The 14,479-nt window shown below is 47.9% G+C and overlaps 1 protein-coding gene across 2 annotated transcripts in view; it reads right to left on the minus strand.

Moving 5' to 3' along the window:
* Window positions 1-14,479, minus strand: part of LOC144828707 (myelin P2 protein-like) — a 95,466-nt gene that overhangs the window by 15,742 nt on the left and 65,245 nt on the right. Inside the window, exon 1 of one of the 2 annotated variants that reach the window (XM_078687106.1) lies at window positions 2,210-2,362. The exons of the other annotated variant lie outside the window; for it this stretch is intronic. Coding sequence (XP_078543232.1) covers window positions 2,210-2,282 — 73 coding nt within the window. The 5' untranslated portion in view covers window positions 2,283-2,362. Of the gene's footprint in view, window positions 1-2,209; window positions 2,363-14,479 lie in introns of those variants that run through there. 2 annotated transcript variants of the gene reach the window in all.

Raw genomic sequence — 14,479 nt, forward strand, 5'->3', positions numbered from 1 at the left:
TGAGCAAGTCATGTTTAAACGGGGCAACCGTATTTCGCTTAATTCACTGGAGCACGCAAGAGTTTTACATATGCGTTCGCTGTCATATTGAAAATCTAGCCAATTTATTAAAACTGGTTATTTTGCATTCCGTAAGCCCCTTCTAAGAGAAGAGCCGGCATTCTGCGGACGTCAGATAATCAATTCGGTGAATACTGGTGTGGGGGGGGGGGGGGGGTTACAGTATCTTTAATTACATCGTCGCCTTTCGAAATGAAGACTAAAGTTATTACCGGAGTGCAAGAAAGCAGAGAAACGAACTAGTCACATTTGCCGCCTGACACCGCACGACTACTATTCCATTTTACACAGACTCCCTTGATTCATACGCCACAGAGCCACGCGCCGCTGGTGCGTCATGTCCAAGCCAAGCCAGAGTTGTAAGACTAGCCACAGCCGCCCAACTTCAGCATTTCTTCCTTCGCCGCGTGCCTGGCTGTGCACGCCAGGGGCTCGCTCATGCTGCAAGACGACTACACAAACAAGTCCTGTCATTGCAGACGCAAGTGACGGTCTTTTTGGTGTATTCTGGGACTTGTGGTCTTGCCGTTCACGATAGTTGATCAAATGCACGAAGCAGACGGTGGGCTGCTCGTACGAAATCCATACTCCAGACCAAAGGAAAGGCGAATTGCGCAGGTGCACTGGCTCCAGAGCCGGCCCTTGCTCCAACAGCGCCATCGCTAGTTAATGAAGTGAGGCAGCAGCCCGTTCTCACAGGCCTGTCCCTGGCTGGCTACATTAAAGCAGCGGCAAGCCTCGAATATACATCGCCAAGGTAGAAGAGTACTGGTTTGCAGTAAGTTTTTATCGTCCAGCTCGTCCATGCCAGATACCGCCCGGCTGTCTCACACAGCCAATTAAAACGGAGGACATTCTTCCAAGTCAAATTGTGCTTTTCGTATTAAAAAGAAAAAAAATAATAAAATAAATAGCCCCACACACATTGAATCAGGGGAGCAGACTAATTTCACCTCTAAAGTGGTATTGCCAAAGTAGTCACCGTAATTCATTAAGGTCAATGGACCAAAAGTATGAACATCTGTTGATGAAGTGCTTTAAATAGGCCGGTACAGCCCGGTACGGAGTACCGGCGCTTCCCGAGAGACGCATGATAGAAGGGTATCTCAAGATGCAGCCATGTGGTCCCTAAAGGAACTGAAGCAAGATGGGTGGGAAGGGAAGCTCGTTGGGATCCGGAGCCGCATGGCCAGCAGTAAAAGTACTATTGAAAAGAAAAATGGCAAAGTCAGTAGGTGTGGCTTCCAGCCTTTTGAGACAACCAATGTTATTTGGTCCTGTTTTGTAAGGCGTTAGGATGGGTGTTGCTCTCAACTTAATTTGTTTAATATAAAAAAATATATAAAAAAATAAAAAAAGTTAGACTCACACACGACTATTATGGTGGATCACAGAGACCAATAATATATATGAGAAAATAAAATTCACACACACACACACATTAACTGCCCCTAAACACACAGTACCTCACTTCTATGTTGTGTTTCCATATTGCCTGTTCCTATTTTGGCTGTGAACCTACAGATCTGTTTCAGCACGCCCAGTATTGAAAATGATAAATATAGTCAATGTTTAAAAAAATTGCGTAAAAACATCTGCCCCAAGATTACTTGATATTAATTTATAAACTGATTTTCCTCACCTTCCCGGAGTCTGTTTTTTTTTGGGGGGGGGGGGGGGAAATATGGAGCTCATGTGCAAAATCACAATCTTGAGGTACACTAATGGACAGCAGAATGATCTCCATAAAGCACCCCGCTACTTCTAAGAGTTAGAACTAAACTACAAAAAGTGCCCCACATCAAGTAGTGCACGCAGATACGGGTATACAGCAGGTGCATTAACCCACCATACCATCTTAACAGCACAAGAGCCGTTCTCTGCAATTTATTAAGGTGGAGGATGGGGCAACAACAACATAACCCAAATGCGGACTTAAAAAAGTATGAGAATGAAAGTCTCGGAATTCCTCCATCGGCACCTCTAATCCTCTGTCACCCCTTTAGTCTCCGTTACTGCCTCTTTACGCATTGCATTATCGAGGTTTGGCGGTGTATTCAGCAATGACCTATGGGGTGCCTCGCACTTCTCCCCCTACAATGCAAGGGGTGAGATGACTGGATGCGCGGACGGTAAGTGTCCCTCTTACCGAGGCTCTGCATGTACTGATCAAACCCCTCGCTGCTGCACAGCTTCCAGGTCCCGAGCAGCTCGTCCGCCATGGCACAGGGTAAAAGAACAGCTTACACGTCCAAGCACAGGTGAGGAGAAACTTTGCGTTGTGTGAGGCAGGGCTGCGTCTCGGCCTTTTAAAGAGGAACCGGCTCCCGGCCGCTCGCCTCGGCCAATGGGCGGCTCCCGCCCTCCCTCGAGCCGGGAAGCGCCCGGTCAGCAGCATGTGCCGCAGCAGAGCCAGGAAGTCACTGGGCCAGGGAGCGCGGGCATGTCCCTGCTGAACACCCCGGCCCCGTCCCGCCTCGGTCCCGTGCCTCTGCACGTGCCCGCACGCAGTCACCCCACACAGAATACCAGAAAAATGCAAACTAGGAATTCAGATACAGCTGACAGCAGGCGAGCCCGAGCTCTAGACGCCACCCGATAACCCGGAGTGGTGACCCTCGATTTTCAGTCACTCTCCTTGTGCTAGAAATTATTTTAAAGGTGAAAGTGAGAATGTTTTATCATCTTATAATGGACTTTGGACGCGAAAAAAGCAATATACATTTTCATGCTTTACAAACACCTGTGTGCTATACTTGATTGATTATTGCCGAGGCTTGTGACTGCAGGGTGTGGCTGGGCCTCCAGTTCATGGACTCCTAAACAATTTGCAAAACGTGCAGACTGCAGTTTTCCCAAAATTAGGCCAAGGGTCCAATTTACTGCTTGAACACTGGCACTATAAACTTTTGAGAAATAACTCCTGCCAAATATTGTGAATGACTGTTAAAAGGTGAATATTGGCCATAGGCCACTGGACACTGCTGGAAGGGCGGATGCAGTAGTGCATACGGCAGCCTGGATGACTATTGTGGCAGGAGGAGGCAGCAGCAATGGTGTGCTCGCATCAACAGTAGGCTAGAGCTTCCACAGTCTGGCGAGTGTTGATGGTGTACAAACACTGTGAAAGGTCTCAGTGCTTAATTTGTATTAAAATAAGTACGGGGCCCTCGTTAGGAGGTCACTACAGCTGGCACTACCCATTGCCCCTGCCAGCACTGCCAAAACAAAACTATTAACCATCACACTCCTAAAAGTATGACAAGTCAGACTACACCAGGTCCCCAAAGCTGTAAGAATCTCTTTTTGCGGCAGGTATTAGTATTTTTGAATGCATAATTATTAATAAATATTTGTTGTGGTGCTCATCTCTAAATTATCCTGAAACCAGTCCAGGATGCTTGTTTGCGGTCCAGGGAGGACCTAGCCTGGTAGTTCGGTCTGGACTGTCCCCATGAGGCACAGGGTCAAGACTTATTTGCACATGGCTGGGTCCAAACTGGGGTGGCGTAGTGGGCAAAAGAACAATGGATTTAATCCAGATCTTTTGACTGGGGGAGAATGTTTGCATTGTCAGCATTCCGTCCATCATTTGTTTGCTGTAACATTTTTCGCCTTAAGTAGGATGGGTATGCCCAGACTTGTTTTTGCTGTAACACTTTTCGCCTTAAGTGGGATGGGTATGCCCAGACGTGGGTCCCTTGCTCACTGTGCCACTGGATTCAAGCGAGCCTGGCTGAAGAAGGGTGACATACCCTGAAACCGGTCCCAGGATGCTTGTTTCTGGTCCAGGCAGGACCTGCCCTGGCAGTTGGGTCTGGACTGTTCCCATGAGGCACAGGGTCAAGACTGATTTCCATGTGGCTGGGTCCAATATGAGGTGGCGTAGTGGGCAAAAGAACAATGGATTTAACCCAGATCTTTTGAATGGGGAGAATGTTGAGGTGTGGCGCTGCGGCCAGGGCGACTGACGCTGGAATCTGGGGACCACGGTTCGATCCCCGGCTCCGGCGGCAGGTCAGCCCAGCACCATGTGACTCTGGGCAATAGCTCGCTTAATCTTCCCGACGGCCCCCAGCGCCTAGAGACCCTTACGGGTGATTGTGCGCTTTACAAATGTGGACTTTACTTTGCATTGTCAGCATTCCGTCCATCATTTGTTTGCTGTAACACATCTCTAAATTAGACACCATGCGTCAAACTATCATATGTACCAGTGTTGACAATTAATTGCTCGTGCGGAGCACAGGACACCACTGGCTCCGATTAAGCCATGAGACGTCTTGCTGTGACTACAGTGACCATTTCCCCTCTCCACATTGCTTGAATGACACAGGAAGTGAAAATATGGCACACCCCCACCTTAAGAGTACAGAGGTTGCCTTCTCTGCATATCTCCTGCTGTAAATTGCAGGCGACAAAATATGCTGTGCAGTAGCCTACAAGAACAAGTATGTTGTGCACTCTTAATTAAAAAGGAGCTGAGGGGGGCACTCTGCCAGTTTCGTCTGTCAAGACAATGGCCAAGTCCTAGGGCAAATGCAATTCAAAGTAATGCCTGACTGACATTTTGGTAAATTTGTAGTAGAACCTCACTATGTGTGCAGTGCTCATCCGAAGAAGATGACTCTCTCGACAATTTTGGAGCTGCCTCTAAATTTCCAACGCTGGAATCCATGAAGGAAGTCTTGATCTGTAAGCGGATGAAACCTGACAAGACAACCATGCCACAATTCATGTCACATGTATATCCTTTGAGGGATACTCTGAAATCTCTGAAAGTGGATTCTCTGAGTCCCAGCTTCGCAGACAGGATTACCATGGTATAAGATGCAACCCTGTTAGATTTAGTAGACAGGAGACTGTAAGCATCATTCAAGAAGGGCTAGGCTGGGTTCTTTTTGGCAGTGAGGATCAATACATATGGTGTCTATGTTTCTCAGTCACAGCTGCAGGATTTGAGTACTATGTCCAGCAGTGGATGAGGTGGTGGCTATGCAGAGGTCCTACCATGGTTGAGTGGCAGATCCAGCTACTCTGTTACATCTCCATGGGTGCAATGTAAGCATCAGCTGTAGCAAGGGGCGGGGGGCTATTTTGCTGCCAGGTGCCACTTATTTTGGTAAGATTCCACCCAGATGAATAAACTGATGAAAATGTACCCTTCTAGGGGTCAGGTTTTTTGGTTCATCCTCAGAGCAGGGTATACAGAACAAATATTGAGATGAGGAAATTTTGCATGGCTGCCTGTGGCAGCCAAGGTAGCCTTCTAAGCAATGATATTTGAGAGAACATCTCCAGCCACCACAAACCCTGTAGCCTGCTGTGAGAAGCTGGTCTGGTATATGATGTCCACTTATGTAAGTTAGCACCTTGCACCAGTCCAGACAACCCTTATGGTGATTTTAAAGGTCTTAGACAACCTTAGAAAGCTCTCCAAGTGGTAGCTGTGGAGAGCAGCCTTCAGGCTTAGTCCAGTAGGAATGCAAAGCAGTTTGTTTTTCCAGAACACAATTTTATAGTATAGATTAAGTGAAAAAGAAACACACAAGGTATTTATAAAAATGTGTACTTATTATATAATACTATTAAACACATACAAATATCTACTATCCAGAGATATGCACAATGCACACAATACTTTGCATAGAAATCAAGTAAATAGCATGAAATGCACTGTGGACCCCATATGCGACCAAACCATACACTAGGAAAGTGGTATAGAACCACGACTCAGGTCAAGACAATCTTGAGAGGATGTAGAAGTGCTGGGGACCCAAGGTACCACCCAAGGTGAGTGACTAGGAACCCCACGGAGAGTGTGTGCAGTGTGCGAACATGACCACGTGCACCATACAACTCTGTGTTAGACGCGGTTGGGATTAAGGACCCTTCCCAGTGGACCCTGAAGAAACTCCAAGGAAGACAGAAGGTTAGAGAGCCACCCCACCCATGGATACCCTAGTACTCACGTTACCTACACAAGGGAAGCCAGGTGCATAGGTGTGAATTGGTGACGGCCAACGCAGTCGAACCCTATGGAGGACTTCAGGAAAGTGCCGCTTCTGAAGGAGATAGTGTTCGGTGAAATCCAAAGGTAGATTCTAGTTGAGAGGTACCTATAAGCAGAGGGGACAGAGTCTTTGTCAGTGAGGAGTGACCAGGAGATCTGTAAGACGAATGCCCACCAATGTCGGGAGTTGCAGGAGAGTTGACGAGGACATTGACTCTGCAGCTGTGAGGACCAGGTGATGCTCAGGAAAACCAGGAGCCATGCACGATCTGTCCAACGTCGGATGTCGAGTGCTGAGGGGTCAGTGTCTGGTGGGAACACCAACAAGCCTTGGCAAATGCAACCAATGCAGAAGTCGAAGTAGGTGCAATGTCGGGACCAGCAAGGTCCAGGGGATTCACCACGAGCCGGGAGTCAGGGCAGGACCCGAGAAATCAGGTGATCCCAAAATAAGCAAAGATTACCCTCAACAGGACCCACAGGCCGGAGGCACTGGAGTCACAAGAGGACCTCGAGCAGCTCACCAAAATATGCAGGCCACGGGCCAAACAATGTGATGTGGATGAAGACTTTGGTCACTGGAGATGCTTGAGGTTGGGGCTACTTCAAGCCAGAAGATCTTGGTGGAAGGAATCCAACAAGCCTTTGCAACTGCAAGTCAACGCAGTGCACAGGGGTTCAGTTCCTGCTGCTCCCATGAGGGATACTGGCCTCAAACTTGGTGAGAGGGCAGGGCAGGCCACGAAAGCTGTGGAGAACCACCAACTGTGTTGCAGAACCTTTAGGAGTCCAGAGGAGCTCAGGATCAACAGACCGGTCAGCTTAGTTGCAGTGCCTGAGAATGCAGGGAAGTGACTCCTTCACTTCTCGGGAGATTCCTTCAGGTGTTTTTTGATGCCCACAGGCCTTGAAAGTTTCCTGTATGGTGCAAATGCACAGAAAATGGAGCAGACTGGAAGGGAGACGAAGTAGACACCACCCGAAGTCCAGCAAAGTCCAGAGTGCCCAGATGGTAGAAGAAGGAGTGGTGTCTGATTTGAATCTTGTCCCACAACTAATCTAAGGACCCACCCACAGGTAAGCCCTAAATACTCCAAGGAAAGGATTAGGATGATTCAGGGGACCCTCCCTGGGGAGGGTCTGGACAGGGGAGCTTACTCCCATGTCATTTGTCCAGTTTTGAGCCAGAGCTGGTTTGAACTGGCTCCAGGCTACAGCGGAATGGCTCCGTCTGAATTCGTTACAGTTCAACGGAACCAAGACAGAGGTCTTGCATTGCTCCACTGACCGAGTTCCCCGAGATCTCCCTGTTGATTTTTGGCCCCCATCCTTTTCGGAGACGGTGTCAGCCGCACAATCGGCGCGCAATTTGGGCGTCATTTTTGGGCCCAACCTGCAGCTGGATCTGCACGTGAATAAGACCACCTCAACGTGTATGATGCTGATCCGCATGCTGCGTAAGGTTTTACCCCTTCTCCCTGAGCAAGCCAGACCAGAAGTAGTGCGAAGTACCATCTTAAGTCGACTCGACTACTGCAACGCACAGCTTCTGGAGGCTCCGTTAACACTTATGGCCAAGCTTCAAAGGGTGCAAAATATGGCTGCCAAACTCGCCCTTTCCCGCTCCTACCACAGCTCTTCCACGGCAGCGCTGCAGGAACTCCATTGGCTGCCGGTCCATTTACGCGTACGCTATAAAGCAGCGTGTATTGTGTTCAGGGCGATTCATGGCCTGGGCCCAATTCCTCTGCGGCAAATGTTTGCCTGGTACCTTCCATCTCGAGCTCTGCGTTCCTCGTCGTCCAGGCTACTTGTTGTCCCGCGCTTCCAGAGAGTGAGGATGGGTGGTCGTTCGTTCAGAGTAGCGGCGGCCAAACTTTGGAACTCCCTGCCCCTATCCCTGAGAGGTCTTGAGGATCTTTCAGCCTTTAGAAAGGATCTGAAAACTTATCTTTTCCCTAGGGCGGGTTGAGCTATTGCTTTTGCTTGGATCATGGGTCAAAAGCGCCAGGATGCCCTTGGTGGTGACAGGCTGCGCTATATAAGTATACCACAATACAATACAATACAATACTATGCAAGGAGGCAGCAAATGTGCCCCTCATGCAGACTTTGCATTGTTGGCAAGCACACCCACCGGTCCCAATACACTAAATCCTGTCTGGGAGGTGGTCACACCTCCCCGTGACAGAATGACTATTGTTCTGCCTTCCCCTGCTCGAGCTTGGCTCAGCACCAGGAGGGCAGAATCGGGCCTCTGGTTGGCAGCAACCATTTTGTGCGGTCTGGGTATAGAAGGCTGGCTCTGGGAACACTGAGAGCCTAACGGAGGGCTCTTCCAGTGCTTGGGATCGTGGGAGGTATGATTCCACCATGTTTGATACCAAACATGATAGGATTAGTTGCAGCCAATTTCGAGATGGTCATCGCGTAATTACGCGGTGCCCCTCTATATGGTATATTACTGCTTCACTTACAACCGAAGAGAATGGACTCCTTAGGCTGTAGGGGTGAACTCCTCATGCAGGGGTACCTCACACTTAGAAGCAAGCACCCTGCCATCAGGATTGCAAAGGCCTGCTATAGGGGTGACTTATAGGTTGTAAGTGCAGTGACCATAGATATAGGAAACCTATATCTTTAGTAAGTGGTGCTAGCACCAGCTTACACAGCAGCAATGGCAGACGGTAGTTCCATTTTGAATGGTCTCCCATGGGTGGCATAATGCATGCTTCGGCCCATGAGGGACCTCCGGAGTACCTATGCCCTGAGTACCTTAGTACCATATACTGGGGACTGATAAGGGTACCCCAGTATCCAATCTGGGATGTACCTAAGTACTGAACATAACAATTTAAATGGAAAAGCAGAGAGACGGGGGTCCTGATGAGCAAGATCCCAGTCAGACTAATCAATAATAGCTTAGCAACAGCAAAACGTGGGGTAACCATGCAGAAAGATCCTACCTTCCTGCAGCTGACATCCAGTAATTTCCCATGCCTGGTTATACCCAGGCTAAGAAACTGATGATCTCAACAGTAATCCTGGCTACCTTAGACTGAATCGTTCAGAATATGGATTGGTTGGAGGTCCAATTAAGCCACAACAACTAGGAAGAATGTATTACCAATGCTTCGGTCATTGTTGTTCTACGAAATGGCTATCATATAGAATTCAGAGTCCTTCCACCAAACGTCAGACAGATAATGATAAAAAGATCCTGGCATTTGGTACATCTTACAGGAGGGCATACGTGTAACTACCTGAGAAGCAGGCTATTACACCAGTCACCAGGCAAAAGTGGGGAACAGGTTTTTACTCCACCCCATTCCTGGCAAAAAATATCTGGCAGTTCAACCAGTGTGGACATGCAAAAGACGAGAAGTGGGTCAGGACCAAAGAGTTAATTTGCCTGAAGCAACTGTTAGTATCTATGGACCTCCAGGACATCTACCTCTATTTTTGTGTCTCCATCTCAGAACACCACTGCCAGTTTCTTTGCTTCCAAACTGGCTTTAGTCAGATCCCAGTATGTTCATCAATATTAATGCACCAGTGGTGGGATTGCATGTAGAAGATATTTGCATCCACTCATAGCTGTATTAGTAGTTTACCAATATTATCTTCCCAGGATTGGTGGGCAACACACAGAAAGTATCTGCCCAGCTCTCCCATCGCATGGAAGGCTCATACACTGTAAGATGTCCCACTACTCACAAAAAAAGTAGTAGGACTTCAATGGGGTGTCCTTCATAATACGCCTGAGGGTGGATCTCAGCTCCAAGACTATTGCATGGAAGGATGCCGTTACAGGTCTAGGGTGATATGTCTGCAACATAGGGCCTGGTCCCATGTTCATACATGCAAATGAAGTCACTACTATTCTAAAGCTTGCCGTGTTGGACCACAGAGCAGCAAGATTTCGAAACAGCAATCATGGTGGCAGACTGCTGCAGATCACAATCTTGGTTACACCCTAGGAACCAAGAGGAGAGTATTTCTTTGGACCGCTATCTCAGGTGATGCAAATGGAAGTCTGTGGTCTCAAATGGGGAGCAACCATCGGATCTTTTCATGTCCATAAGAAACTGCCATCCCACAATCTCCTTCACGTCTCCATAAGAAGATATTAGAGGGGAGGGGAGGGGGTGGATAAGGAGGCTTTCAATTAAAGTTTGAGGGGGAAAGCAGGGCTGATTCCAGGGGAAAAGCCTATAAAAGCTTGTTTTCACTCACTGCAATACAAACGTTGTTGAACAACACAGCTTCAACCAGGCTTAACTTTACAATCGGTAGCAGTGGGTATGTTTACTCTCACATCCACTATAGCATCCAGGCTTTAGAAAACAGTGTATGCAGTACAATAGCGTAACAATGTATATATTGCAGAACTAAATCAGACTACACTCTTGCTGCGAAGAGAGTGCAAACACAGTGTAGTAGATTGCTATACTCAATGATACTGTAACCCCTGGAGCACACAAGGAGTAAGAAACCAAGGTAGTAACATAGGTATGCGAAAAGCAATGACCAATTAGTAAAGCTGTACAAAAGGGGGTGGTGATGGACGGAGCATCTGAACCAATCAAACACTCACACCCTGTCAACAGATCTGGGTTTAATCCATCACCGTTCTTTAGCCCACTCTGCCACCCCAGTTCAGACATGGCCATATGCAAATCAGTCTGACCCTGTGCCTCATGGGAACAGTCCAGCCCGAACTGCCCAAGCCATGCCTTCCCTGGACCGGTCCAGGGAAGGCATGGCTTAGCAGATTACCCTTTTCTCAAACCCTGGGCAAATATTTGTCCTTATGCCTCACCTTTACTCACTGCTCCCATTTCCCGGGGCTTCACAGTAATGGCATTCAATGAAAGGGCAACCCTCTGCCACTTCCTGTGAAGGCTACCATAAATGCGGATACCAGCAGTTTCCTTTAGGGTGCGACAGTTGTATTCTAGGAGGCACAGGTCAATGGTCCTTTAGGTATAGGAGAACTATTTCCTGTTAATTGGTGCTCAATGCTCTCAAATCTTTTTCTCAGAAGATCATCCACAAGGCAGTCAACAGAACTGACAATATGGTGGCTGACGTTTACATTAACATCAGCTCACCCATTCAAAACATGCGACAAACCTGGTCTTAGAGGTGGGCCTGTCAACACCTCAAATTAAAGGTATAGACAATGTCCAGGAGGATGAGAGGAACAGGAAATTCTCCTCCTACGCGGAATGCTCAATATCCGGAAGGATTCAGGGTAGAGTTGCCAGAAGTTCAGAACTACAGTACCCTTATGATGCCATTTAAGGCAGCCCCCCTTCAAAATATGCATCAAATATCCAGATTTCAGGGCATGGTGATCAAGCACCCTTTCCCTGAATTGGCAAAAAGGGATCCTGCATTTCTTTTTCTGTTTCTATTTTTCTTGCACGTGAAACTAGGGATGAAAGAGGAAGAGGAGGGCTTGGTATTTGCTTTTGACCTCTCAAGCAAAGTTTTTCATGCTTTGCCATATAACGATTGCAGCAGTTTAGAAGCTGATGCTCCAGTGGTGGAATGAGTAGCCATTTGGGAAACCTGGGATCACTATGGTGGTATATCAGAGGGCAAATTGCTGGTGGGTCTACTTCTTAAGTTTTACGTTCATATCCTAACGTGGAATTTGTGTTTAGGTCTGGAAAAATTCCTTCCAGGCTCACCTGTTTAAACTCACAGAGCCTGTCAATTATATGGGCTTTAAAATGATGGATAGTATTTTAATGGTCATTACTTTAGCTAGCATATTGGAAGAATTAGGTGCGTTGTAATGGGGTGATTCCTCGATTCTTCGGTCTAATCCAGTTTCTGGACCAAAGGTTTTGCCTTCCTTTCCTAATTGTCAGGAATATTCCTAGCCTTCTATTTCCCCCTCTCTGGCTCTCCTGGGTAATCTCTCTGGCACTGTCTTGATGTGTGTAGGGCAGTATTAAGGTACTTAAACAGCTCATACAAAATGCAGCTGCGCACCTTCTTTTTCGGCTGCCTTGACATACCTCAGCCTCATCTTTGCTCCATGAACTCCATTGACTCAAGGTGAACAAGTGCATCGAGGTAAAGGCCTTATGCTACATATTCCGGACCAAACATGGCTTGACACCCCCCTAGATACAAGCCTGGTCAAACCGTATGTGCCCACTCGACAGCTGAGATCAGAGAGGCTTTCTCTGTCTCTGTTCCCAGAGTCCGTCTCACTCGTATGAGAGCCTGCTTGTTCGCCTATCTCAGCCCTAAACTGGAATTTTCTTCCTTTAGAACGTAGGATGTGTCACTCGCTTTTAGCCTTTCATAAGAAATTAAAGACCTTCCTTTACAGCCAACTATAATCCTTCTATGTTTTCTTCTGAAACTGGCGGCTTGCGTTTTGTCCTGCTCAGCGTCAGGAAACCCTGTTGGGTAGCTGTGCACTTTATAAATCTATAAATAAATAAACAATAAAAACAATCTACCACTTTTTGCCTCATAGTTAAGCGTTTTGTTGCATTCTAGAAAGCAGGGTAGGAAGGCTCCTTGGTCAGTTGGAAAACATCTATTGCATTACCGTCTTCAGATTAAAGATGCTTACTGCTCCCGATCTGGCATTATTATTGTTAGAATTGTGGAATCATTAATAATTTGTGGTTCTTGAATATATTGACTGGTTGTGTAGTATATTGTGGTCTGGGGTTATCTGCTATTATGCCAGTTTGTAACCTATCACTTTGTGTGCCTCTTGTGTAAAAACTAGAACAAAAAGGGGTGGCGTGGCAGTACTGCATGTATGATTTACCAGTAATCTTCATTACTACAAATCCTACCCTTCTATTTCCCAATCCTTTTGACAAAGGGCGGGCAAAGTGAAAGCCTTCACCCATTACATTGAATAAAATAGAGACATTTTGATCTGTGTGAAAAAAAGGATGGCATTTCTCGGCTTCACTAAACATGACCATTTCCTGCAGCCAGCTGCCGCTACCCTCATAATGATCCGGACTTCAGGCTGTTTGGGATTGTGCTGTCACTCCTGGTTCCCCAAACCCTAAGTAATAACAGTGAAGCACAACAGTTTGGCCAACTGCCTCTTTTGCTGGACTATTGTTGCCCTCATTTTTAGGTCTGAGCTAGACATTTTTATTTTGTTGGAAATGTTTGTATATATAATGTACTTATAGGGGCTTTCAGACACGATTCTTATTCTATTGGTCTGTTGTTGTGTCATTCACATTTTCTTGATCCCACTATAGCATACAGCATGGGACAAGGGTTCAATTCATTTGAGCCACTGGCTCCCATCACTGTGAGTGCTGGGATTCTGGTGTTTCACAAGAGGCACATCCACACACAAATAGTTCCCTTCAGTCCGGAAACGCAATGTGTGCGTTTTGAGACCCAAAAATATTTTTGCTTCTTGCCAATATTTTTTTAATGATGTTAAGGGCCCAGCATCTCCGGGGCGTGGTCTAACCGCAGAACATGGCTGACGTGTGAGCCCTGAGCTCCACACCAGCCTGTTTCTTATCCTGCAAATCCTGAGGACCGGAATGCACTGGGCAACCACAGTTAACCCCCAGGAGGCAGAGCGGCATGTAGGTGACTTAGTGGGCAAAAATCTTGTAGCGGCCCACTTTACAGCAGCGAAAAGCGGAGACTGCAGCTGTGCTCCCAGGGCCTGTGAGGCGAGGGCCGGGGGAGGCGGCGGGGCCGCCGGAATGCGCCTGACTGAAGGGACAGACTTGAGGAGAGTGGCGGTCTCCCCACTGCGTGCATGGCTGGCCGGTGATGGGCGCTGGGGGCTGCAGGAGGCGGCTGGCAGTGAAGACAGCCCAATATGGAGCCGGAGAGGTGCTGGCTGACCGCGCTTGGAGGAACAGGCCCGAAGACGGCGGTGGCGATTTGCCTAACCAGCGGACTGCGTTATCGGCATGCTGTTGTGGCCAGGATGGGCGCCTGAGCGAGCCTCCGGTTGAAGTGCTAACGCGCAAACAACGGTGGCTGTGAGAGCGGAGCACAGGGACGGGAGCTGCCAGAATGGGTAAGCGTGCATAAGGAGTGCATGGAACAGAGGCGCAACAGTGGAAATCACAGGCAGGCGTATGAGAGGGACGGTGGCAGCGGAGGTTCCGTTGAGCAGTGGTGGAGGGGCACACAAGGTGCAAAAACAACAGTTGATGGACAGAATGCAGAACAATGTCATACATTCACCCCAGTACAGAGATCTGGGCCTAAATCCATCGTTTGTTTGCACTCCACACCACCCCAGTTCAGACATGGCCATATGCAAATCAGCCTTGACCCTGTGCCTCATGGGAACAGTCCAGCCCGAACTGCCAAGCCATGTCTTTCCTGGACTGGAATCAAGCATCCTAGTACCGGTTTCTGGCTATCAGCCGT

This window comes from Lissotriton helveticus, chromosome 4_1 (genome assembly GCF_964261635.1).
Source record: "Lissotriton helveticus chromosome 4_1, aLisHel1.1, whole genome shotgun sequence".
NCBI lineage: Eukaryota > Metazoa > Chordata > Amphibia > Caudata > Salamandridae > Lissotriton > Lissotriton helveticus.